Below are 27150 nucleotides of genomic sequence, written 5' to 3'. Positions count from 1 at the left end.
TAACCGATTCGTATTATACCAACTCAAGTGCTAGTTATTACAGATATCTGACAGCAGTTTCCAAAATCGTTCTCATCTTTCAACGAATAACCTATGCTAAAAATCATTCCACCAACACTCCCGAGGTCTCGAGCTAGGCCTCAAGAACAAATAAAACATGACTAGAAAGACAAGTTGCGCACATTGTGCTTAACGAAGATAATTATATAATTATGTTATCATGACCACCACGGTGGTTCAGTTCTAGAGCGCCGGGATTATTATAAGCCAGGGGACGCGGGTTCAAATCCCTCTCCATCCTGAATTTAAAGTTGTATTTTGCAAGCCCGTGGTCCAGGTAACGCATGGGTTTTCTCCAGGTATTCCGGTTTTCCTGTGATATCCCAATAACTCTCACTCATCAACACGTAATAAAGATCGGTAAACTCTGACAAACTAAGTGTCAACGCTTCTAAAAACTAGCAACATCTATGAGCCACGGTCGTGGAGTTGAGACGAATAACAACTTAAGGGCAAAACTATTTTAGGCTCTATCATTTTTAAATGATTTTAACATCAATTAACCCAGATTTTCCCACCGTCCTTTTTTAAGGACAGTTGCAGTGCCTTCGGATATTATGTCATTGTTGGTGTTAGGGACATTTTGTAAGTTGTGCGATAATATTGGTAGTATTTGTTAGCTTTAGAAAATATACGTTCCTTGTTTCAGTTTATTTCAACATCATTTAACCGATTTTTGAGAGTAACTAATGTGCTACTGTATTTTTATCACAAAAAAATTTTTGGGCTTATCTGGGTTAATATTGAAAACAGAAGCAACTATACAGCTTCTACCAAAAGTTTATGGACATCCATTCAAAATAGATGTTTCACTCCTGTCGTTATACTTATGTGAAACCCGTTTATTTTTATAAAGTGACTAAATGCCTTAGAAAAATGAAGGTTTTTTTTTTACTGCAAATTCACTCCCTCCATCTTTCAAACTGTGGATAATATAACAATTTTTCTGTTATGAAAACTTATTGAAAAATTACACTTTTATAGGAAAAAAATTAATTACTCCAGAATGAGTGTACTTAGATCAATAAATTTTGGGATAGAGTTAGACATATCTGAAGTGTTTCCTCTGCAATTATCAGTTTTTATTAAAAAAAAATTGTGAAAGCTCGTTCACGTATTGGAAACCAGATTTTTTCTTTCTTTCTTTCATTTAGGAAAAATTGCCAGTTTCTAAATTCTCTATAGTTTGAAATTTGCGGCAAATTTGCCAAAGACCGCAACTGCCATTTACATCATAACATTGGGAGTTGGTAAAAACTTGTCAATCAGCTTATCCCCTCCATTTTAGTAAACAGTTGTAGAATAAAAACTTCATACTTCACAGGCATTTGTTCCCTTTTTAAAGATTAGGGGTAGGGGACGTATGTTGATAACCTAAAAATCTACTTAAAATGATCATTAAAATGCCTTTAAACTAATGGAAAAATGACATGAAATTAAAAGAAAATGACATTTAAATATTATTCACCGTACTCGCACCACAACTTCTTAAAAATCAGTAACTCTGTTTCAATTACTGCCCTGCAAATCTCGGAGAGAGGAGGCAACTTCCTGGAATTTGGCTAAGATACAGGAAAAGAACATGCAACAAAATGAAGGTTTTAAGGGAAAACTATAGATTTCAATGAGGACTTACAATGTGTTTCAATCAAGGGTAGTCCATGTCAGTGCCTTCATTCTCCGTTTCCTCCTCTTTCCGATCTTCACTTTTCTTACCAGATCTTCCGGATGACGGAGTGTGAATGACAAAACAAATTGTGGGCGCAGAGTGCATTCTTGCAATCTTTGTGTTAAAAATACTGTCTACTACAGTAGACATCGCTTCGGAACCATGTTGAGGACACAACGTACTGTCCAGGACATGGTGAAAGCTTTCCCTCTTCCAAACATAAATTCTAAAGACACCCTCGTACAAACAAAAGAACAGTAGCGGTCGAAGTCCTCGCTTAAACTAAGTTGCTGTCAAGCATTTTATATTACTCTCGTTGTGTGAAGTGAAGCCTTCAGTGAAATAAGGGCTGGACTTCCGAGTCTGTTCCAAATTATAAAACTCAAACTTCACCGTTATTCACTTATTCAGTAGGTAATTACAACTGACCTATTTGGTTAGCAAATGATTAAGAGACCTATCGGTAAAGAGAAAGTAAAATGCATTCCAAATGATCTATAAGTTCTTCAAAGTATTAAAAATGACCAAAAAATGCCGAAAAAATATATAAATGACCTATTAGTTCAAAAGCGTCAAAAAATGCAATATAAGCTATGACTTTTTTTACGTTGATATTAATATGGAAAGGATTTCTATATTAATAGGCATCGTCATAATATGAAAAATAAGAAGATGACTTTTCATCAACATCCGATCCCTAATTAGGGGGTTTCACATAGTATGAAGTCAGCAGTGAAACATCTCTTTTGAAGGAGTGGCCTTAAAACTTTTGGTAGAAGCTGTACCACCCTGTGTTCCTGCTGTGGCTGCGTGGTCGCCTGCACGTAGGTCCGAGTTCGAATCCTGGTTACGCCTGGAATTTTTCACTTATGGCGAACAAGCTCTCAGTTGGGACATTTTTCGCCATTCTCCATGAAAGGTATCATTGCGACCGCTTTCATTCCATTCATCGGTTGGGAAGTGAGCAGAGGGCTAGCCCAGGGACACGAGAATTCTTATAGTTGGGTTCAGTGTAACAGGGAATAATACACTCAAATGAACGTAGCGCTAGGGTTCGACGTCCTCCTAAAGTAAGTAAAAGTAAATCCGTGGCACTACAGACCATGAAGGTCCAGCCGATTGCTGGCCTCATCTCCACATGCCGAAGCAGAGGTGGACGATCATCCAACCAGAATGGAGGTATCGTGAGGTTAGCACGATGATCCCCTCAGCCGTTATAGCTGGTTTGCGAAACCGGATTTTCGTAGCTCCCCAAGTGCATTACGATGCTGGGTGGGCACCGGTCCCATACACTGGCCGAAATTTCGTGAGAAAATTTCTTCCCCCATGAGGACTCGAACCAGCTCCATTCCGTAACGCGAGTTCTAGGCAGGATGCCTTAGACCACGACACCACGGCGTGGGACTCGACCTCCTTCTACAGAATGATAATGATAATAACAGTAGTAGTATTAATAATAATAATAACAATCTAAAATAAGAAGCAAACAACGGCACTTTGTTTAGAAGAGGTATAGATTACATTTTTCCCATTACTGTTAATGAATAAGGAATTCACACCGTTTGAAAATTGGTACTATTTTCGTCTTCAGGTGAAAAAGGGTAGTGAGAAAGGTAATCTACTCATTAAGGTCGTTACAAACAGCTATTCTGCTTGACTAATCCAACACAACAACAACAACAACAATAATAATAATAATAATAATAATAATAATAATAATAATAATAATAATAATAACCTAAAAGAGGAAGCTAACAATGACGCTTTATTTAGAAGAGGTATAGACTAAATGTTTCCCTTTGCTGTTAATGAATAAGGAATTCACACTGTTCGAAAATTTACGTGGTTATATATGTTATGTTTGTGGGAAACAATAAAAATAGAGTCTATAGAAATAACCCACACACCATCAATGGACTGAAAGACACTAGGCCTATAAGAACAGAAATTAGAAGGATAACGAAAGAAGAGCTTTTGCGTGTGAATCCAAATTTCATCAAAAGATGTCGGCAATGTCTGAATGCTAATGGACACCACTTTCAGCAACTATTGTAACACAGGTTAGTGAAATAAAATAATGATGTGTGCATGCCATTAATTAATGGAAGTTATATGAATGCAATACACAGGAGATTACGGATCTAAAATACCGCGTGTTAGTTTGCGCTTTACAAGCTTGCTCCCGCCCGAGTTCTTCGGATCAAGAGCGTATCAAGAGTGACGCGACGGCACTTGTAGTTCAATAAAGTAGAAAATGATGCTTGTACCGTCTGTTATCCAACAGATTTGTAATGAAACTTGATTTCTAGTCGACACAACTTGACAAAAATAAATTTGATTCATTGCAGTGTAGTAAGAACTCATGGAAAATTTAACTATGTAGGCTTACAGTACGTATAATACGACAAATGCTGAGTTTTGTTGCGGATATGCAATTAAGTTTGCACAATTTTAAACAACAGCTTTTTGACAATTTTTCAGAAGAGACTCAAAACAATTACGTCAGTTACAGGTGTCTGGTACAGTTCCTGGGTAGCTCAGTTGGTAGAGCGTTGGTAAGTTCAACCAAAGGTCTCGGGTTCTATACCCGGCCCCGGAACAATTTTTCTCTCGAACTTATTGAAATCAACTTCACAGGAAGTTATACCTGAAAGCTCGATTTGCACGACAATAACAGACGGATTCTGGATCTGTTTTTGGATAACTGCATTCAATTGATTGAAATTTAAAAAATAAGTTTGAATAAAAACTCATTGAGATAGCCTATATACCTACTGATAGAATGTTGAAACTAGACTTTTCTTCGCAGAGCGTAGATCAGATTTGGATGGAAAAATGCAAAAATACATCGAGCTTGCAAAGGGAGCTCATAAAATGTTTGTAACATAACTTACGCAATCTAGATCTATGTAAAATAAGTTTGTGCGAGATCGTGCGTATTTGCTTGGTTTCCGCACAAAACCAATCCGCGGAAAGTGTGAAATTCCACATTCAGTATTCCCAACCTAACACACATAACAATTTCCCTCTTCTTACCGCTTAAGTGACATATTGATTTTACTGTTTTAGGCTTTTAATATATTATTTTTAGAGACGTTCAATATAGTAATAATTATAAATTGGAAACTTACCACTGCAATTACATCTAAATTGCACTGTTAATTATTGTTTTTAAATATTTGCAAAAATTAAGTAAGCTCTACAACTCCACTAAGTTACTGCTTTCGATTAAGGAAGCCGTGAAAAAATCAACAAGATTCCAGATGCCGATGTTATTACTGCAATATGTTATATAAATAATATTGTTAAAATATTAAAATGAAAAATAAATCATTACATAACCTTACCGTTTGTTTTAAGTTCGGATTTATAGACTGGGGAAAAAAAAAGACAGACGTATATCACGGCCTGCTGGAGTATAGTAAACACAGAAAACATTTTAAAGCAACAATGTTGAAGATAGATATTTTTCTTTTGCAAATTTGCCGTCATTGAACAGAAACCAAGATGAAGATTTCATTGCAACTAATTAGAAATTCCTCTTTCAGGTATGTAATAAACGATCTTCGCACAAAATAATGTACGATACACGAGCGGTATGTTTTCTTTCAATTCTCGGAAATTAAAAAAGCTCAACTACGTTTCGCTTTTTCAAACTTTTCCTCGAACATGAAAACTTCAACATACCGCTCTTGTAACGCATATTACTATTTTCGTCTACGATTGTCCTCAAAACAAAAACAAGATATCTCTTTGAACTTGAAAATGACACCATTGTGTGTGTTTTTTGATTGCAGAGTCCAGATTTGAGAAGCTACATTCTAAAAAAACAGACACATCTCATTGATTATTTTTACTTTATGAATACAGAAAAAAAATTTCATATTTATGTTCAACGTTGTTTATGTTTACATTTCTAAATTCAAAGCAAAAGCATATTCATAAGGTGTTTTTTATTTTGTAAACCATCTCGCGACCCTCATCAGCTCCTTACACGACTTCCCAAGAGGGTCGCGACCCACATTTCTGGAACCACTGCTCTAGTCCTTTCTTCGTTAAAATGCCTTCCACCTGCTTAATTTTAGGTAGCCGTCTTTTCTCTGCCAAGTGGAATCCATTCCCGTATTTTCTTTGGAAATCCATCGTTTGCCATTCGTTTTATGTGTCAATACTATTATTAGGCCTATTGTTTGTTTTTTATGAAGTCTATTATTTAATTTTGAACAATTCATTCGTAAGTATACTTAATAAGATGTTTGAGATGGGCAGGGCATGTAGCACGTATGGGAGAATTCAGAAATGCGTATAGAGTGTTAGTTGGGAGACCGGAGGGGAAAAGACCTTTGGGGAGGCCGAGACGTAGGTGGGAGGATAATATTAGAATGGATTTGATGGAGGTGGGATATGATGGTAGAGATTGGATTAATCTTGCACAGTATAGGGACCGATGGCGGGCTTATGTGGGGGCGGCAATGAACCTCCGGGTTCCTTAAAAGCCATTTGTAAGTAAGTATGTAAGTATTAAAACAATACTTTTGTTCCTACATAATAAACCAACATTTTTAAAAAGTGGAAGTTCCGTAATAGGGAAGTCAATAATATGACAGCAGTCCGCCGAGTTAGCTCTGTGGTAGCGCGTCTGCCTTCAGACTAGCCGGCCCGGGTTCAATTTCCGGCGGATAAGAGATTTTCATGTAGAATTTCTACCTCGGGACTGGGAGTGGTGGCGGTGCACAACTTCTAATCATTAGATTGTGCACCAGTATGTCTGGGTTAAATCCCAAATCTCTCGGCAGTGCATATTAAGAGAAGGCATATGTCACTCTTGATAATGAATCACCTTGGTGCTATTCGACAGGAGTAGCTACGTGCTGGCACCGGATTTCCCCTTCTTCTTTCCTCTTTTCAACATCATCCTCACCCATTCCCTATATTACACTTATACTTGTCTAAGTATACTCTAGTACACGACATAACTCTCCATAGATAGACCTACACATCATGCACAGCGTGACCCGCCGAAGTGATGTGCAACTTGAAAATGGGTCGCAGTCCTGCCATCTACACGCAATATACGAACCCGAATCACGTAAGTGAAGTGGGTAGTCATTGGATACACACATACAGTATATGACAGCTAAGTGGAATGAGGAGGTAGGCCTACAGCTGGCGCACTGTTTAAGCAACGGGGAGGGGAGAGCAACCAACCAACTCCACAACTGGACTGGAACAGTTTTATGTTAATTTCAAGATAAAAGAATTCCGGAGAATATTCGGGTTCCACTCTAAGTGTCTCTGATGGACATCGGTCCATGAATGTGAACGTCACACTGACCGTCTTCATCTGGTATCAACAAAAATTCACACGTTACTCTGTGTCATATTTTTTTTTATGAAATGAGAGGAAAGGCAATGAATAGTGTTGATAGAATGACGTTTGTAAAGTTAGGAGAAACGAGAGTACCTGGAAAATAATTTCTCATCCACAACTCTTGTCCATCACTTCAGTCGACGCCGGGGAAGAAAGTGCAGACTAGAATAGTTTGAAGTGAAAAATTATTCCGAGGCCGGGTATTGATCCCAGGGCCTTTGGCTGAACGCACCAACGCTCTAACCGACTGAGCTACCCAGGAACTTCAAGCCCCCCTTTGAAGCAGACTTGAATCATTTTAACCCAGATAAGCCCAAAAATTTTTTGTGATAAAAATACAGTAGCACATTAGTTACTCTCAAAAATCGGTTAAATGATGTTGAAATAAACTGAAACAAGGAACGTATATTTTCTAAAGCTAACAAATACTACCAACATTATCGCACAACTTATAAAATGTCCCTAACACCAACAAAGACATAATATTCGAAGGCACTGCAACTGTCCTTAAAAAAGGACGGTGGGAAAATCTGGGTTAAAGGAAAAATTGTTCCGCGGCTGGGTATCGATTCCAGGACCTTTAGTTGAACGCACTAACACTCTAACCTAGGCATGTCAATTGTTGCCCATAGGAGCAAGCGCACTTTAGAGCTCAGGAGAGCCTGAGCGCTTTACAGCGGAAAGGAGGCAGACGAAAGAGGTGGTATATGCCGCTTGGTCGAGCTATATTCAGGGATGACCAGCACTGATTCAATAGATAAAGGGAAGAGAACTTATTAAAACTGTATCCATGTTAATTTTTAGACTTGTCTGAGAAGTATAATTGCATTATAATAATGTAAGTTTTAATTTTAATGCTCATTTTTCACGTTTGATTTTTTTATTCAAAAGAAATATTTTCTCAACTTTTCGTATAGAAAAGTGAAATTTTCAGGTATAGGCCTATTTATTTAGTAGCCTTACAGAATGTTTTCGTAAGCTTACTCTATATACGTATTACTGAAGATAGTGTATTGAACATTTTGAAAATATTCGCATGGAAATTGTTTGTAAGGAAATGAATTAACAAAGCAACTACTGTTACATCATAAGCAAAAGATACGTGTCCATGTGTTGTAAAAATGTCAGCTCTATAGCTTCAGCAGATTTAGGGAAAATAATTTAATATTCCGATGAAAGGAAGTTGCTCACAAATATCACCTTAAAATCATAATGCAATAAGAGTTTTGTTACGTAATATCAGTTACACTTAAAACATATATAGTACCTAGGTAACGTTGCTTTGTATTGTAATATTGTTTTGATTAGTTTATCGATTACTTATGTAGGACTAAAGATACCATCAATATCAATCCCAACTTATCATGTCATACTCAATCTCTTTTTTTGGAATATCACTTTCTTTATGAATGATGTGTTTCATCCACTTAATACAGTATAATAATTATACTACTACGGAATATTCCTTCTTAACTCTCTATTATGTTATTAAGATTTAAAACACAAGTGTAATATTAAGAAATCAGTGTTAGTACTTTTGTTTACAGACAATATAGATAATATTAAACAGAAAGAAACCATATAAAAATAACGACATAAAATTTCACGTTCCGTTTGAAGTTTATGCACCACTGTTTTCTTAATCCAACAGGTTGCTTATTCATATACACAACCCTTCCTCTTTCCATACTTAGCGCTTGCTGCCCGCGCACGACGTCAAGGTCAGAAGAATGCGCTTGCTTTGCTATCACTTTGACTTCACCTGACAACGTTATTGTAGGTTCGTTAACAGAAAACCACAATTTCAAGTAACATAGAATTTGTGTGCACTTGGCGTTTTTGTCAGCCCATTCGAGTTATGTGAATGCAAAGGGAAAATTAAGACTTTGTCGGGTGAAGTTCATAGGTAGCTCAGTCGATTAGAGCGTTGATGTGTTCAGCCAAAGATCCCGGGATCGATATCTAGCCCCGGAACAATTTTTCTCTTGAAATTATTCAAATCTGCTTCACAGGAAGCTTTACCTGAAAGCTAGATTTGCAAGCGCAGACTACTTAATCATAGACCCTTACGTGCCGCATGGACAAGAATATAGATTTATCCATAAAAATTTTTATAGTGAAATTAAACCTAGATCTCTAACGTTGAATGTCACTCTCTTAACCACTTGGCTAACGTTAAGCCTGAGTCTATTGCTTCGCATCATAATACACTGTGTGTTGAATGATTTATAATGAAAAGTTCACGACTGTCCATATAGTCTACTGTAGTCTCATTGATTTGCTCTCGATGTCACTCTATTCTCGTCTACCGCTGTGGAGTAACGGACGGGCCCGGTTTCAAATCCTGGTTGGGACAAGTTACCTGGTTGAGGTTTCTTCCGGGATTTTTCCTCAACCCATTAACAACAAAATTCTGGGTAACTCTCAGCATTGGACCCTGGACTGATTTAGCCGGCATTATCACTTTCATATCATTCAGACGATAGATAACCACAGCAGTTGATAAAGCGTAATAAAATAACCTAATAAAATTCCACTCTATTCTCGCACTTCACAAAATTATATTCTCATTTCTGGCCGTGTGCGGAAACTGGAAATGTACTGTATTGTGAACATGATATTAAGTATGAATAGTAGGTTATTTTACGACGCTCTATCAACATCTCAGGTTATTTAGCGTCTGAATGAGATGAAGGTGATAATGCTGGTGAAATGAGTCCGGGGTCCAGCACCTAAAGTTACCCAGCATTTGCTCATACTGGGTTGAGGGAAAACCCCGGAAAAAACCTCAACCAGATAACTTGTCCCGACCGGGAATCGAACCCGGGCCACCTGGTTTCGCGGCCAGACGCGCTAGCCGTTACTCCACAGGTGTGGACACAATATTAAAACAAACAAAAAAAAATGGTACCATGGTATTAGCTTTATTTGTGACTTAAAATAATAAAATACACTTAAGATACGGAGAAAAAATAATGAATTTAAAAATAAATTCAGTGCATCTGATATCATTAGGCCTATCTAAATCTTTTTTGGGGGGATCAAGTTTACCCACTTTACGCTATGGAAGATTATTCATTTCGGAAGATGTAGGAAATGAGTACACCACGCGATTTAGACCTATAAGATCTTTCCTAAAATATCTTATATTGTACCCCCCACCAAGCAAAAACTGAAATGATGCCCCTGTTTGAATCCGACATTTTCTAAAAAGAACTTTTCTTATGACAGGATATATTTTGTCTGTGAAGAAAATTCTTTTCTTAAATGAATAAATTTTATGCTTTCTATCGCCAAGCACTTTTCTCTGTTCCATCTTTACACGCAATTTCACAGTTTTCAGGTGCAAAAGTTTCATTGTAATAGGTTTTTAATTACAAAATAACCTGGTCTGTCCTCAAGTTAATTGGGTTCACTCTTCCATTTTAATGGAGTTATTTAACAACATTGTATCAACTACTACGATCCACCGGCGTAGCTCAAATGGTAGCGCGTTTGCCCGCTGATCCGGAGCTGATGTCGGGTATGGATTCGATTTCGGCTGGCCGTCCACTGGAACCGAATTCGGCCGAATAACAACTCGGCCGTTTACGGTCGTACACGGCCGAATGATCCCACAACAAGAGAATGCATTGGCGCACGTCCATTACACTCGCCCTATTCGGCCGTTTGCGGCCGAATGACGATTGGATCCAATTCGCCTAGCCGTCCATTAGCACCGTGAACGGCCGAATATTTGTTAGGCCGTATACGGTCGAATGCCGGACAACCGGCAGAAGAGCCCATCGTTCGTCCACTGGAGCCGACACTTCGGCAGTCAATTACCAGTTGTATGTCCTCGTGCTACATGCTTATACTTAATACATACATACATACATACATACATACATACATACATACATACATACATACATACATACATACATACATACATACATACATACATACAGTCACCAGCGTGGCTCAGTCGGTTAGGGCGCTTGCCTGCCGGTTTGAAGTTGTGCTCGAGCGCGGGTTCGATCCTCGCTTGGGCTGATTACCTGGTTGGGCATTTTCGAGGTTTTCCCCAACCGTAAGTTGAATCCCGGTAATCTATGGCGAATCCTCGGCTTATCTCGCCAAATATCATATCGCTATCACCAATCTCATCGACGCTAAATAACCTCGTAGTTGATACAGCGTTGTTAAATAACCAACTAAAAATGTACATACATATATACAAATGGCTTTTAAGGAACCCACAGGTTCATTGTCACTATCACATAAGCCCGCCATCGGTCCCTATTCTGTGCAAGATTAATCCAGTCTCTAGCATCAAATCCCACCTCCCTCAAGTCCTTTAATATTATACTCCTATTTACGTCTCGGCCTCCCCAAAGGTCTTTTTCCCTCCGGCCTCCTAACTAACACTCTACATGCGTTTCTGGATTCGCCCATATGTGCTACATGCCCTGCCCATCTCAAACGTCTGGATTTAATGTTCCTAATTATATCAGGTAAGGAATACAGCATGCAGTTCTGCGTTGTGTAACTATCTCCATTTTCCTGTAACTTCATCCCTTTTAGCCCCAATTTTTTTTCCTAAGAACCTTATTCTCAAACACCCTTAACCTCTGTTCCTTTCTCAAAGTGAGAGTTCAAGTTTCGCAACCATGCAGAACAACCGGTAATATAACTACCTTAGACTATAGCTATATATATTCTAAGTTTCAGGTTTTTTGAGAGCAGACTGGATGACAAAAGCTTTTCAACCGAATAATAACAGGCATTTCCCATATTTATTCTGCGTTTAATTACCTCCCGAGTGTCATTTATATTTGTTAATGTTGCTCCAAGATATTTGAATTTTTCCACCTCTTCGAAGGATAAATCTCCAATTTTTATATTTCCATTTCGTACAAAATTCTGGTCACGAGACATATATACTTTGTATTTTCAGGATTTCAAATCTATCGCTTTACTTGCTTCAAGTAAAATTTCCGCGTTTTCCCTAATCGTTTGAGGATTTTCTCTTAGCATATTCACGTCATCCGCTTAGACAAGAAGCTGATGTAACCCGTTCAATTCCAAACCCTCTCTGTTATCCTGAACTTTCCTAATGGCGTATTCGGACTCTGCTGTAAGTTTCACATGCCTTTTTGAAATCTACGAATAACTGATGTACTGTACCCTTAAACTCCCATTTTTTCTCCAATATCTGTCGAATACAAAGAATCTGATCAATAGTCGATCTATTAGTCTAAAACCGCAATGTTGACCCCCAATAATTTCATCTACATATGAAGTTAATTTTCTCAAAAGAATATTGGACAAAACTTTGTACCACGTTAACAAAAGTGGCATTTCTCGAAAGTTACTACAGTTAGTCTTTTCCCCTTTTTAAAAATAGGTCAAATTATGGACTCCTCCCATTGTTCTGGTACAATTTCCTTCTGCTTATTATTATTATTATTATTATTATTATTATTATTATTATTATTATTATTATTAACGTATTATTAGAATGAATGTGGAGGACATGTTACTATTACTGGACAATCCCTACCTTATGAGGAGATGGAGGATGAAACGACGAAAATATAGGGGTAGGCTATATCCGATACTTAGAGAAAGGTGTCGCCTGGTAAGTTTCACCATCTACACCTACACAGGAAACTTCTAGAAGATAGTGCTAAGTTTTTCGATTACTATCGGATGAATGTTGATACATTTCAATATATTTTAAATGTAATTCGTCCATCAATCTCAAAATGATCAAATTTCAGAGAAGTTGTACCACGTGATATTAAAGTAACTAGTACATGAATAATAATTTGTTAAGTCTTAAAAATTTTATTTCACTTGTTTAATGAAAAAAAATACAAGATCTAATTAATTTTTCGGCGTTCATGGCGAAATTTATGGAAACAGTGACCACGTGTTGCTCTGTTCGGCCGAATGAGAGCGGAAAATCCCATCTGAATTGGATCCAATCGTCATTAGGCCGTCTTCGGCCGCAAACGGCCGAATAGGGCGAGTGTAATGGACGCGCGCCAATGCATTCTCTTGTTGTGGGATCATTCGGCCGTGTAAGACCATAAACGGCCGAGTTGTTATTCGGCCGAATTCGGTTCCAGTGGACGGCCAGCCTTCAGATGGGATTTTCCGGTCTCTTTCGGCCGAACAGAGCAACACGTGGTCACTGTTTCCATAAATTTCGCCATGAACGCCGAAAAATTAATTAGATCTTGTTTTTTTTTCATTAAACAACTGAAATAAAATTTTTAAGGCTTAACAAATTATTATTCATGTACTACTTACTTTAATATCACTGAGAAACGTTTCTAGGTGGTACAACTTCTCTTAAATTTGACCATTTTGAGATTGATGGACGAATTACATTTCAAACATATTGAAATGTATCAACATTCATCCGATAGTAATCGAAAAAATTAGCTCTATCTTCTAGAAGTTTATTGTGTAGGTGTAGATCAGCGATGTCAGACAGGGACTAAACGGAGCGGAGCGCTCCACTAGACTCGTTCCGTGCTCCGATGTTTCCACAGACATAAGTAAGTTCAAGCTCCGATCTAGCTCCACAACCGGTATTGGAGCTTACAACTCTGACACTACTGGTGTAGATGATGAAACTTATCCAGGCGACACCTTTCTCTAAGTATCGGATATACCCTATATTTTCGTCGTTTCGTCCTCCGTCTCCTCATAAGGTAGGGATTGTCCAATAATAGTAACATGTCCTCCAAATTTATTCTAATAATAAGTTAATAATAATAATAATAATAATAATAATAATAATAATCATAATCAGCAGAAAGAAATTGTACCAGAACAATGGACCTATTTTTAAGACGGGAACAAGACTAACTGTAGTAACTTTCGAGGAATATCACTTTTGTTAACGTCGTACAAAATTTTGTCCAATATTCTTTTGAGAAAGTTAACTCCATATGTAGATGAAATTATTGGGGATCAATAGTGCGGTTTTAGACTAATAGATCGACTATTGATCAGATTCTTTGTATTCGACAGATATTGGAGAAAAATGGGAGTTTAAGGGTACAGTATGTCAGTTATTCGAAGATTCCAAAAAGGCATATGACTCGGTTAAGAGAGAAGTTTTATATAATATTCTTATTGAATTTGGTATTCCCAAGAAACTAGTTCGATTAATTAAAATGTGTCTTAGTGAAACTTACAGCAGAGTCCGAATACGCCATTAGGAAAGTTCAGGATAACAGAGAGGGTTTGGAATTGAACGGGTTACATCAGCTTCTTGACTAAGCGGATGACGTGAATATGTTAAAAGAAAATCCTCAAACGATTAGGGAAAACGCGGAAATTTTACTTGAAGCAAGTAAAGCGATAGATTTGAAATCCTGAAAATACAAAGTATATATGTCTCGTGACCAGAATTTTGTACGAAATGGAAATATAAAAATTGGAGATTCATCCTTCGAAGAGGTGGAAAAATTCAAATATCTTGGAGCAACATTAACAAATATAAATGACACTCGGGAGGTAATTAAACGCAGAATAAATATGGGAAATGCCTGTTATTATTCGGTTGAGAAGTTTTTGTCATCCAGTCTGCTCTCAAAAATTCTGAAACTTAAAATATATATAAGGTAGTTATATTACCGGTTGTTCTGCATGGCTGTGAAACTTGAACTCTCACTTTGAGAAAGGAACAGAGGTTAAGGGTGTTTGAGAATAAGGTTCTTAGGAAAAAAATTGGGGCTAAAAGGGATGAAGTTACAGGAAAATGGAGATAGTTACACAATGCAGAACTGCACGCTATATTCCTTACCAGACATAATTAGGAACATTAAATTCAGACGTTTGAGATGGGCAGGGCATGTAGCACGTATGGGCGAATCCAGAAATGCATATAGAGTGTTAGTTGGGAGGCCGGAGGGAAAAAGACCTTTAGGGAGGCCGAGACGCAAATAGGAGAATAATATAAAGGATTTGAGGGAGGTGGGATTTGATGCTAGAGACTGGATTAATCTTGCACAGAATATTCAGTAATTTCATCACTATACAATTTTGTTATTCTAGATTTAATTTGTAATTCAGTATATATAAAATATTCTTTGTTTCTCTATGATAAATTATCTAGCTTTAATTATTCAGGTAATCTTTTCGTACTTTGATTTTATTGTAATTGTAAATTTAATACTAACTGTAATATTATTTGTAATTGTAATTGTAAATTTAATACTAATTGTAATTTTATTGTTGATATTGTAGTTGGAATCTCCTGGTAGAGGGGCAGAGAAGGCCTGACGGCCTTATCTCTACCAGGTTAAATAAATAAATACTAAATACTAATACTAGGGACCGATGGCGGGCTTATGTGATAGCAACAATGAACCTGTGGGTTCCTTAAAAGTCATTTGTATATATGTATGTACTTTTTTAGTTGGTTATTTAACGACGCTGTATCAACTACGAGGTTATTTAGCGTCGATGAGATTGGTGATAGCGAGATGATATTTGGTGAGATAAGCCGAGGATTCGCCATAGATTACCTGGCATTCAACTTATGGTTGGGGGAAACCTCGGAAAAAGCCCAACCAGGTAATCAGCCCAAGCGAGGATCGAACCCTCGCTCGAGCGCAACTTCAGACCGGCAGGCAAACGCCTTAACCGACTGAGCCACGCTGGTGGCTGTATGTATGTATGTATGTATGTATGTATGTATGTATGTATGTATGTATGTATGTATGTATGTATGTATGTATGTATGTATGTACGTACGTACGTACGTACGTGCGTAGGTATGTATGTATGTATGTAGGTGTGTATGTATTAAGTATAAGCATAAGCATGTAGCACGAGGACATACAACTGATAATTAACGGCCGAAGTGTCGGCTCCAGTGGACGATCGATCGGCTCTTCTGTCGGTTGTCCGGCATTCGGCCGTATACGGCCTAACAAATATTCGGCCGTTCACGGTGCCAGTGGACGGCTAGGCTTCCTCTTGTGCTGATTCCCTTGTTGGGTTTTTTTTCCGAGATTTCTCGCAAGTGTAAGGCGGATGTCTGCTAATCCCTGGGAAAACCCTCGGCCTCATCTTGCCAAATATCGTCTCACTATCACCAATAATTCCATCGACCTTAAATAACGTAGTAATTCATACAGCGTCGTTAAAAATCTGAATGAAAAAAACTGCTAGACAATTTAGCGTCTTTAGGATAATATTTGGCGAGATGAGGCCGAGGATTCGCCGTGTGAATGCCTGGCATTCGCCTTACAGTTGGGGAAAACATCGGAAAAAATTCAGATAACAAGCCCAGGCGAGAATTGAATGCACGTCCAAGCGCAGCAGCGCACCAGCAGGCGAACGCATCGTCGCCTGAGCAACAACTGTGGATGGATCCTTCATCCTGATAGTGCGCGATAATGTTGTCAAAATTATTTCCCTCTGGTCGCGATTTGATTATCTTATGAACCCAATTGGAATGAATAGGAGTGGCAACAACGTATTTGCACCGGAGAGAGATTCAGCAACCCACATAAAATCCTTCATTCCCGACAGAAAGCAATAGTGAGTTAAAATACTGATTTATGTAACAAGATAAGTTAGTAAAATCCTTTCAAGCTAAGTGAACTTAAGGAAATAACTTATACTGGACAACGGTAACGCCTTTATTCCGTCGCTAATCACACAGTGGTGATATAATTTCCAATCGCCAATCAAAGAAGACGTTAATGCCAAGTAATGTAATAGCCATTTGAAAGCAGCGCGTCTTTTGGGTCCCCTCGCCGCGCGACATACTTCTTGTGACGTCATTAGTCACGTGTGGCTCAGTCTTGCTATTGGTCGATTTAAACAGGGCCCGTTTTGTCCAGCAGTTTTGTTTCTCGCTTTCTCCACGCGAGTGAGTACCCCTCCTCCCTCCCCGTTGGTAGTGATTGAGACGGGCGGGGAGAGGGGAAGAGATCCTTGTTCAGGCTGCAGTGACGCTACGAGTCGGCACAGTTCGTAGACGGCTTTTGGAGGAGATGGTTAGAAGTAGCGTGCGAGGAGGAAACGCCACGAAAGACATTTAAAAAGTTGTGAAGCTGGAAAGCGTGCGATGACGTCGACATATTGAGAAGGGAAAATAAGTGAAGGACGAAGACCCAAATCGTTTCCAAGGCAACGTCGTGTGCTTTGCATGTGTTTGTGTGCGAGTGTGTTTGGGAAAGGTGCGAATAACACTTATATTTTTCTTTTTCGAACTATGAGTGCTCGTGTATTCAAACCAGTCGTCATGTCCGAGATGAGGAGGATGCTAGCTGGTGGGAGTGGCGGTCTCGCCTGCCCTGAGGCCGGTGGTCAAGCCCCGACAGCGGTCGCTGCTTCATTTGGACGGCTTAACGCCCCCGACGGTGCTGCAATAGCCCGTGTCAGACGAGATCTGTTCGGACCTGTAGATCACGAAGATTCTCGCCGATTTGTGGAGCGCGAGCTGGCAGCACAAGAGGCTCGCGACGCCGATCGTTGGGGTTTCGATTTCGTAAGGGGGTGCCCTAGAAAAAGTGGACCCGGAACTGGAAGATATGTGTGGGAGAAGGTGACGCCCCAAGAAAAGATACCCGAGCCTTATGCTCTGAGGCATATGCAGTACCTAAGTAGGTTTGCAGTCGATGACGCCCCTACACCAGCTACTACCGCGCACGAGGTGGTGGACTCTGCCCCAACGCAAGAGGCCTCCGCCACGACGGTGACAACATCAACAACAACGACGACGACAGCAAACAACACCAAGCAGCCCAGCGTTGCAGGTAATTATTTCAAACGCATTTTGTCATAATTCTAATTGTCGATTTCTGTATTTGAATTTAAGCAATTGGTTTAGTATGTAGAGGTGGGGAGAAATGAACCATAGCTGTTAAAACTCCACATTTAGATTCCAGAAAACCACAACACATTCTGTAGATACGATCCTAACTTCGACTGACAGGTGGCAGTGTTTTCCACGCATGGTGACAAACCGCTACTTTTTATTTTTTCGCTAGTGTTTTTATCGGTATGAAATTTCGCGCAACTTTCCAAATTTCTAATTCATACTGTATAGTATACTTAGGCAATAAACTGACATGAGATTAAGTGTTCGCTTGCAGTCTTCATTACTGCGCAGATTTTTCCTTCCTCGTATACAACGTACACCATTTACTACTATAGCAGACAAAAAGAGTTCAGTAGTTTTATATATATATATATATATATATATATATATATATATATGTAATTATAGAAACAGAGAAACCAAAGAACGTATTTCATCATGCTTCTCCAATAAGACGCGGTTTTTGTAGAATTATAAAACGAGAAGTCTTACTGCAAGCTGCCATCCCTCTCCTTTAAGTCAAGTTATACGTTATTACGCCGACATAAAAACGAAAAGGCGTACTTCGGTCGTTTACTTTTTTCCCCTAGAAGTAGCACATAATGGTAGAAACATAACGAAAACTCAACTCCCAACGTTTTCTATTCGTAGGGCGAAGTGAAGTGTTAGGTACGGTTGTGATGGAAACAAAAGATAAATCTCAACTTCGCTTGTTCTTTTTCCCTAAAGGAAAATGTTGATTTATAGGTCACACGAAACGAAGGGTGAATAAGAGTTTGTAAAATGGATTGTAGTAAACAAAATAAACATAAGAATACTCCTTTCATTTGAACAGAGTATACTGAGGTAATTCCAACAGCATTTCTTGGAAATATGAGTCATGCTGGTTTTCTTGATAGTCATGCATGTGTTTTCACTCTTGGCATAGTCGAAGCTATGTTCGAAGTTTCATATCTGTCTCTATAATGTTGTTACACTCAAGAACTAAGAACATGTCATGAAAGTCAGTCGCTGATTACGTTTGTTATGTGATAGGCTGAAGGTATATATTCTTTTAAGACTTGGGAGATAAAAGTTCTGTTTTTCTGCATTACATAACCTCCAACATGTTAGCCTATTATTGATGCAACGATTGATGTCATAGGATCTCATGTGTTAAAATCATCCTTAGCTATAAATTAGTAATCATTTGTACCCAACAAACTTTTATTGTAAATGATTTCCTATGTTTTCGTATCATTTATCTTAATGTTTTCTTTTTCCTTTCAAATTGTGACACAATTGGTTTTAATGATTATTCTTTATGAATTTATTAGTAGGTCGATCTATTCGAACCTATATGTAGGGCGGCTTTTTTTTTGTTTTGTTTTTTGTTGTATGATCTTGTTAGACTGCAATGTATAATCAAACGCCAAAATTAAGGGAATCTAATATCGATTCTTTCTTATCACATTTCAGCTAGCTTACAATATGAAACAATAAAATAGGATTCTAGTTAATTTTACAAGAGTTCGTTCCTTTAGTAAATGAGCATGGAAATATTCGTATTTTATAATGTGTATTTTTAATAGAACTGTTTCTACAGACTTCCTCACTTAATTTTTAAAAGTTGGGGGGGGGGGACCATATTGTAACAAAATCTGCTGAATGCCTTCCGTAAACATTTTGTTCAAATATAGGGTATGTCCCTTGTACTAAATAAGTACTGTTCTGAAAAAACACTATGAGAAATACATTCTTACGAATGCATGTTTCACGTTTCCTTTTTGAGTGCAAATATTTCCATTTTGTAATTTGATCATGTCTGAACACACCATCTTTATTCAATATTTTTACAAATTAGCTGCTAATCCAACGTACCTGGGTCGATTCCCGACAGGGAAGCGTATACTTCACTCTCCTACTTGAAATCTTCTGTGTTATTGCGTTTTTCACAAGAGACGGCCTCGCGCCATGATGAATATTGATGAATATAGGACCAGAGAATCTCATTCCTTGTCGATGTTCATGCATGTGTTTTCACTCTGCATAGCCAAAGCAATGCTCGAAGTCCCATATCTGTCTCCATAGGCGAGACTACTAGGAAAATTGGTTATCTTTCAAGGACCAAGAAAACATATCATTAAACTCTGGAGTCACCTATGTTGGTTCATGATCCTCACAAGAGTGATCCCAGACATGACTTTTGCCCGATAATTTCTTTCAGTGAATGATTGTCGATGATATTGATTGATTTATTTATGTATTCATTGTATGGTAGACAAACGAGGTTATTTCGAGAATATGTCTTCTACATTTTGTAAACAACAAATCATGTATAGTCTTCCTGGAACCCGCAGTGCGATTTTTGACTTGAGAAAAAACTGGTAATGCTCTATTCTTTCCACTCGCAGTATTCCATAGTAATATATTTGAGTATAAAGTGTAGGCCTAAACGTTTTGTGGACCTTACGTAAATTGTAAGTTATTTATGTTTTATATAATTAATTAGTAAATATTTTATACTTTCATATATCGTAAAAGTACGAGTACATTTTCAATACCATCGTCTTTGTGATCTATTGTTTATCCGACTAAAGATTCGTGACACTTGAAAATATATTATGTTACAGATTAATATCTCAAACTCTCCTAAATTCAGGTGTAGAGGACTCTGCTGAGCAAACTTCGATTTTACGCTCTGGGACCTGTTGCATAAAGCTAAAATTTCTATTTTACTAGCGATAAATTAGTAAATAATTAAAAAAAAACATGTCTAGCCTATATTGGTAAATTTGGCATGACATGTGACAAGCACTAGTAATTACTAACATTTTCATTTCTTTTACCAACGAATTGTTGCATATAAATTTATCATTTGTAAAATAGGTAAAATCGAGAGCACGTTTTCTACCAATTCTTTGTGCTTGGTAAACGTTTTTAAAAGTGTAGAATTTTTAATGTAACATGACCATCTTCAAGTAGTGACAGTGAAGAAGCATTCATATGTAGGCGGAGGAGAACATTTAAGAGTGATTTTCAAGAGTTCCAGTTTAAAGAAAGATTTCGCTTGTCAAGAATTAAATTTGAGATATTTCTTGCTACTGCAGAGTCTTATTTACATTCAGCAACACACTATTTTGCCTATAACCAAGAGAAAGCTATTTTAACAGTAATCAAACGCTGTATTTTTAAATAATAAATAACAAATGAATACTATTCATTTGGAAGATAATGTGTAAATACATAGCATAGCTCTCTTCCTGAAGTTCGACCAAATTGTGTCTTGCTGACACCAGACCAATTGATTGAGCATATGTATGGAGTTCATCCCATTTATTTGATTTTACTTTCTTTGTCAAATTGGAAGAAAACTGTTCAAATAGTATATTAATTTCTTCTCTTATTTTTTCAAGAATCATGATGTGAAAATAATTTCGCTCTATTTTTACAACAATGAAACACAGGCCTAAATGTTGAATATTTTGTGTCATAGACTACGATTGTCTTTTTTCTTTCGTAATTAAATTAATGCAAAATTGAATAGGCCTAATATTTAAAAGTAATTTTAGTATTATAACACTACTTTCTTTTCGCAATAGGCCTATTTGAAAACAGAACTTGTCGATATGGCTGCCTTTAATTTGTAAAAATGGTAGTCATGACAGATTAGTAAAATTTTGTCATTCAACAAAAATTACTAAGACTTGTCATTTGCCATCCATATTGGTAAAATGTCACTTGTTACTATCTTTTATGTAATAGGTCCCTGGTGGTCTAAGAGTAAGACTGTAAGAGCGATATGAAAATTCCTCTTAATAAATTGTGGGTCTCGCGTGTCATTTTTATAAGGATAACTCAGTTAATTCCATGTTACAGATGCATATATCTCAGAGCTGAATTTAATTCACCAGGCTCCTGGTATTCTAGAAAGATTTGGAGGCATTTTAAGGGATTGGAAACGGGGAAAGAAAATCAAATGTATTTTGTCAGGGAGAAACGTAACGCAGGGGTCCTCTGTCAAACGACGTTCGTGGTATTTGAAACAACCAGAGACATTCCATTGACCCAGATTAGCCTACCGTTCTTTTAGAAGGACAGTTTCATTTCTTGGCAAAAATTACTTCGATTTTAGAATTACCTCTGCTTCTTCAATACACCTGTACGTGAATTTTGTATCTGTGCTGCAAGTTTATATCCTGCAGCTAGTATTTGGTGCCTTGGAAATTGGTCCGAGCTAAGCTACACTGTACATAAGGATAACAATATATTGTCATATTATGGTCTGAGTCTTGTTTTCCTTAGAGACCAGTGAGGCACTACAGCCGGTGAATTTGGACGTGGAGGGCCAAAGTAAAATAAACGGTGGTATGACGTGCCTGGATGTTGACGGAGCCGTTAGATGCACCACAGTGTCGGATCCGTTTTGTTAACTTTGTAAACGCATTACTATATCCATTTACTTTTAATTTTGGATTTATTATGTGATAATATATCTAGACCTTGTTTAATGATAATCGGTCAATTCATTGCGGAATTATGTCATATTATTCTTGCCTCTATATATAATTTTCCATTCAGTGAAATATTCCGTATCGTAAACAAAATTCTATGAAATGAAAATGCTCCGAATAGTCCAGTAATGTGATCATCTCCGTTTAGATGTTACATCAACAGCTTGCCTACCGTTTGCTATAAATACGTAGCTTTATTTACTATAAACGATAGGACACATCTCATGATACAATCCCACTCACACTGTCATCGATGAACTTAGTGTAAACAAACGCTCTGAACACAACTGGGCTTTTGCGATAATTCCCAGGAAGGGGATGTAGGCCTGTATGTTTCCGTTATTCATAGTAGCCAGAACCAGACCTCCCCTTGTTTTTTTATAGTACAATGTATTTTATCTCTACTCTTTTTGTCTTGTATTTCTTAGATTATAAAACATTGACGTAAAAAACTGTAATGGTTTTCCTCGGAATTTTAATGGCTTCCTTACATATTTATCAACATCGCAGTTTTCTCTCAACATAGTTTGTTGAAAATGAAGTAAATTATCAATACTTTTAAGAAACTACGTTGTAGCTTATATCCCATAAATTTCAAGTTATGTGTTCCATTCCACTAGGATGGTAATCGAAGTCTAAATATGTAGCAATGTGTAAACAAACACTAAAATTACACATTCAGATATGGGTAAGAAATGTGTAACCACAAACAATAAATTATAGGCATATCAGATTGCCTATATACAGACTGTTGCGGTATGTAAAGAAGTTATTCTGAATTTTCTTAACGGAATTTTGCTGTCTTGGTACTGAAGAATGTTTATGCAGTGAAAATGTTCTGCCACCTATGTTCACATCAATATTACATTAGAAATTTTTGTAAATATATTACGATGATTACAATTTTTTCGTTAAGTCACTGCTGCAAAAGAAACTATTTCTTCCTCAATAAACCTGATCATTAGAAACGGCAAATGTCAGTAAACGTAGTTTTCCGTTGTTGGAGTATAAAAATGCATGGAACACATTTTTTTAAATCAAAATACGCACTTGCAAACTAACCATATGCAGTAAAGATTAATTTAATACGTTTATTTACATCAGTTTTCAGATGAGTTACATCATTTTTCACAACATACGTTGAAAATGGCAGCCCCGTTCAGTAATGCATGTACGAACTCTTTTTATCATGTTTGCGGCCACTTTTTTGAACACGCGTACACTGATGTTGTTAATCTCCGTTATGTTCCGTTTTAGTTCCTCCAGAGTGTGCGGCCTGTTTTTGTATACTCTTCCTTTAAGTTAGCCCCACAGGAAGGAATCTGGGGACGTCAAATCGGGGGAACGTGGGGGCCATAATCCTTGAGAAATGGTACCAAAAAAACTCGCGCAAAAAAACTGCATGGTTTCATTAGATGTGTGACATCCTGCTGGAACCAACAATCTCGTTATGGTCGAATTGTTAGGCACTGTCACATCCCGATAATTCCTACGAAATTCGTCTACAACACGTGCATAAGAACGACTGAAAAAATAATGTTCAACAATGAAAACTCGTTGCTCTTGGGAAAACGACATTTTTGCCGAGCAATAAACAAAGGACTACTGCAAGAGTCAGTGTATACATACACATCACAATGACGTCTAGGTTTGTTGCTGTTAATACTCATAATGCTGTCTAGCGGTAGCCGATAGCACTTTCCAACTGCACTACTCAATATAGACACTATAATTTTAATGTGCGCTACTTTTGGATCGCTCTGTATTACTAGTGTGTCATAACTAATAACTGAAACACAGGGGTGCAGACCCGAGAAACATTGAGGAGACAGGAATACTTTAGGAGGAATATAATTTCGCTATATCACTACGCGACAAGTTTCTATATGCATGTAGGTTGCTACTACTGCACAACGTAAATTCGATATTTCAACAGAACTCAAAAAGAGAGTGCTATAGCTGCAAACCTTAGCAGAATAATTTTTTGCACCTGCTTGTCAAATTACCACTAAACTGACTATAATTCCCCTTCAGAATTGGACAGATTATTTTCTTTTTCGAGTGTAGGACTATCTGTTTTGTACACTTCTATGTGAAGTTCCTCAGAAATTAAGTAGGCTTAAAGGAGTGGAAGATAATATCTAGGGTTCATTATTACCTATAATTCTGTCCTCTAACACTTAATGAATTTTCTACATGTAGAAGTTTGATTAATATGATGTGACAAAATCTTTCAGGCGATAAGCAGTTTTCTGTACATTTTCCTGATTGAGAACAGTGCACTGTTGCCGGCATCGTCTTTGAAGAAGTTCTGTAACCCAAATTTTTTTCACCATTCATGATCAGACATGATTCGTAATGTTTTGTCTATACTAATAATAAATATGTAGCCAAACATTTTCTGGTAATTTTCGATTTTCCAAAATTATTGGTGTTAACATGTATAATTAGCCATCCTGAAACCGAAAATCGCTTTTTTGACATTTTTGTTTGTATTTCTGTCTGTCTGTCCGGATGTTTGTTACCTTTTCACCGATTTATATAAAAATTGAAATATAAATTAAGTTCGTTGTAACTTAGATTTTAGGCTGTATGGCATTCAAAATACTTTATTTAAAAGGGAGGTTATAAGGGTGCTTGAATTAAATAAACCGAAATATCTCCCTTATTATAGATTTTTGTGAAAAATGTTGCATAATAAAAGTTTCTTTAAAATTGATTTCCGATACGTTTCATTCCAAGCAAAATTTTGATGGAACCAAATTGCACCAAAAACGGATGTTCTCTGAACCAAATTACCATATTTTAATTATTTGCATGTAATAACAATTAAGAAATATGTTAAATGAACTATCATTGCACTAAATGAGTGGTCTTTGGACCAAAATGATAGCATTTTAATTATTTAAATACAATTTAAATTAAGTGACATATTAAACGATTTATCCTTCTATCAAACACGAATGTTCCCTGGACCAGATGTCCTATTTTAATTATGTAATTACTTTATATTTATTTCTAACAAGTGCAGCGGAGCGCACGGGTACGGCTAATGAAAAATAAAAGTTGTGTATACTTTAAGAGAAAACACTTGCGGCGACAGACTCATGTCAGTAGATTTACTGACATGTAAAAGAACTCCTGCGAGACAAAATTCCGGCATACCGGCGATATAACCCGGCAGTTGCGAGCGTCGTTAAATAAAACATAATTTAATTTAATTTATAATACTTGCGTATAGATGTTTATTCCTCGTCATGTCTTGCCTCAAGTTGTCTTAGGTAAAGGACGGACGTCATCCTGACAGAAAGCACCGCGTGGAATTCCACAAAAACAAAGTGTTGTATAAAAACATAAATCCATAGAACATCAGAAAATCGAAGAGAATAACTCCATATAAATGAAATAGCAGATTTTGTACCACTTCATTTTAATGTCGCGTGCATTGTAACATTTAAATCTTCAGTTGGCGTTTTAAATGTCTAGTAAGGGGGATGGATGTAGGGAGATTACAACACGGTTGTCAGGTAGTGGTTCCCACGAAATAATTTATAACGGCTGGCCCTAGACTTGAATTTAAATGATCAGTAGACCCTTGGGAAACCTTACATCTCCCCCACCCATCCACCCCCAAAGCAGGCAGTCTGTTCGTGGCGCATCAACCCCTGCCCAGAGATGTGTGGTGGCGTGGCTTGGTTCATGTCTCCCCCACACGATGAAGCCGGTGAATCGATTAGCGTACAGTAGCAGACCAATCTGGTGCATATGGTTGAAGTCAGTGTTGCCAATGCACAAAACAATTTTGTCGGGAAGTATTTCACATTCCTTTCGCGGATTTTGTTATATTTAAGTAGTATGGCAAATTATTATTATTATTATTATTATTATTATTATTATTATTATTATTATTAAGTCGCTGAATGGTCGGAAGACAACGGTATGAAAATTAACGTATCCAAAACTAATGTAATAACCTTTTCTAGAAAAACTTCTTCACTGAAATTTAATTATTATCTAAATAATGTTCTAATTAACAGAACGGATTGCGTAAAAGATTTGGGAATATTCTTTGACAGTAAATTGTATTTTCATAGTCACGTTGATTACATTTACAATCACGCAATCAGAATGCTAGGAATAATACGGTCAATAACTTATTCTTTTTCCACGCCCGATTCTCTTTTAATACTTTACTATACATTGGTGCGATCGAGATTTCAATATGCATCTGTAGTTTGGAACTCCATTACAACTACGGACTCGGCTAAATTAGAAAATATACAAAGTCAATTTATATCCTTATGTTCATTCAGATTTCTGCCCATTAATTCCGGGTATAGTTATGAGAGAAAATGTGAATATTTTAATTGTCAAAATCTATATGCTAGACGCCATGAGCTAGATTATCTGTTCTTTTGTAAAGTCCTCAAAGGTGATATATCCTGTGACTCTTTCTTAAACAATATTACCTTACTTATTCCAACAAAAGATATGAGAGCCCACAAACTTTTCTGTATTAGAAATTCGAAATTTCTTTCACCAGTCTCCAGATGCATTAAAAATGCCAACATGCATGGCTGCGAATTCGATCCCTTCAATGTATAGACTTAGTTTGCTCTTGGCAACGATTTTTCATTTATGTATTCTTTTAGGCATTATACTCAATTATCATTGTCTCATAGTATTCTTAGTTATCCATTTATCGTCATTATTGTAA

General features: G+C 37.2%; 1 protein-coding gene across 1 annotated transcript in view; it reads left to right on the top strand.

Moving 5' to 3' along the window:
• Positions 1–17053: 17053 nt before the first annotated feature.
• Positions 17054–27150, top strand: part of dap (dacapo) — a 55205-nt gene continuing 45108 nt past the window's right edge. The window contains exon 1 of the mRNA XM_069839988.1: positions 17054–17875. Within this exon, the coding sequence (XP_069696089.1) occupies positions 17266–17875 (610 nt within the window). The 5' untranslated portion in view covers positions 17054–17265. The remainder of the gene's footprint in view (positions 17876–27150) is intronic.

This window comes from Periplaneta americana, chromosome 11 (assembly GCF_040183065.1).
Source record: "Periplaneta americana isolate PAMFEO1 chromosome 11, P.americana_PAMFEO1_priV1, whole genome shotgun sequence".
Lineage (NCBI taxonomy): Eukaryota > Metazoa > Arthropoda > Insecta > Blattodea > Blattidae > Periplaneta > Periplaneta americana.
The sequence above is the reverse complement of the archived record's forward strand: the minus strand, read 5'-3'. Positions and strand labels throughout refer to the sequence as shown.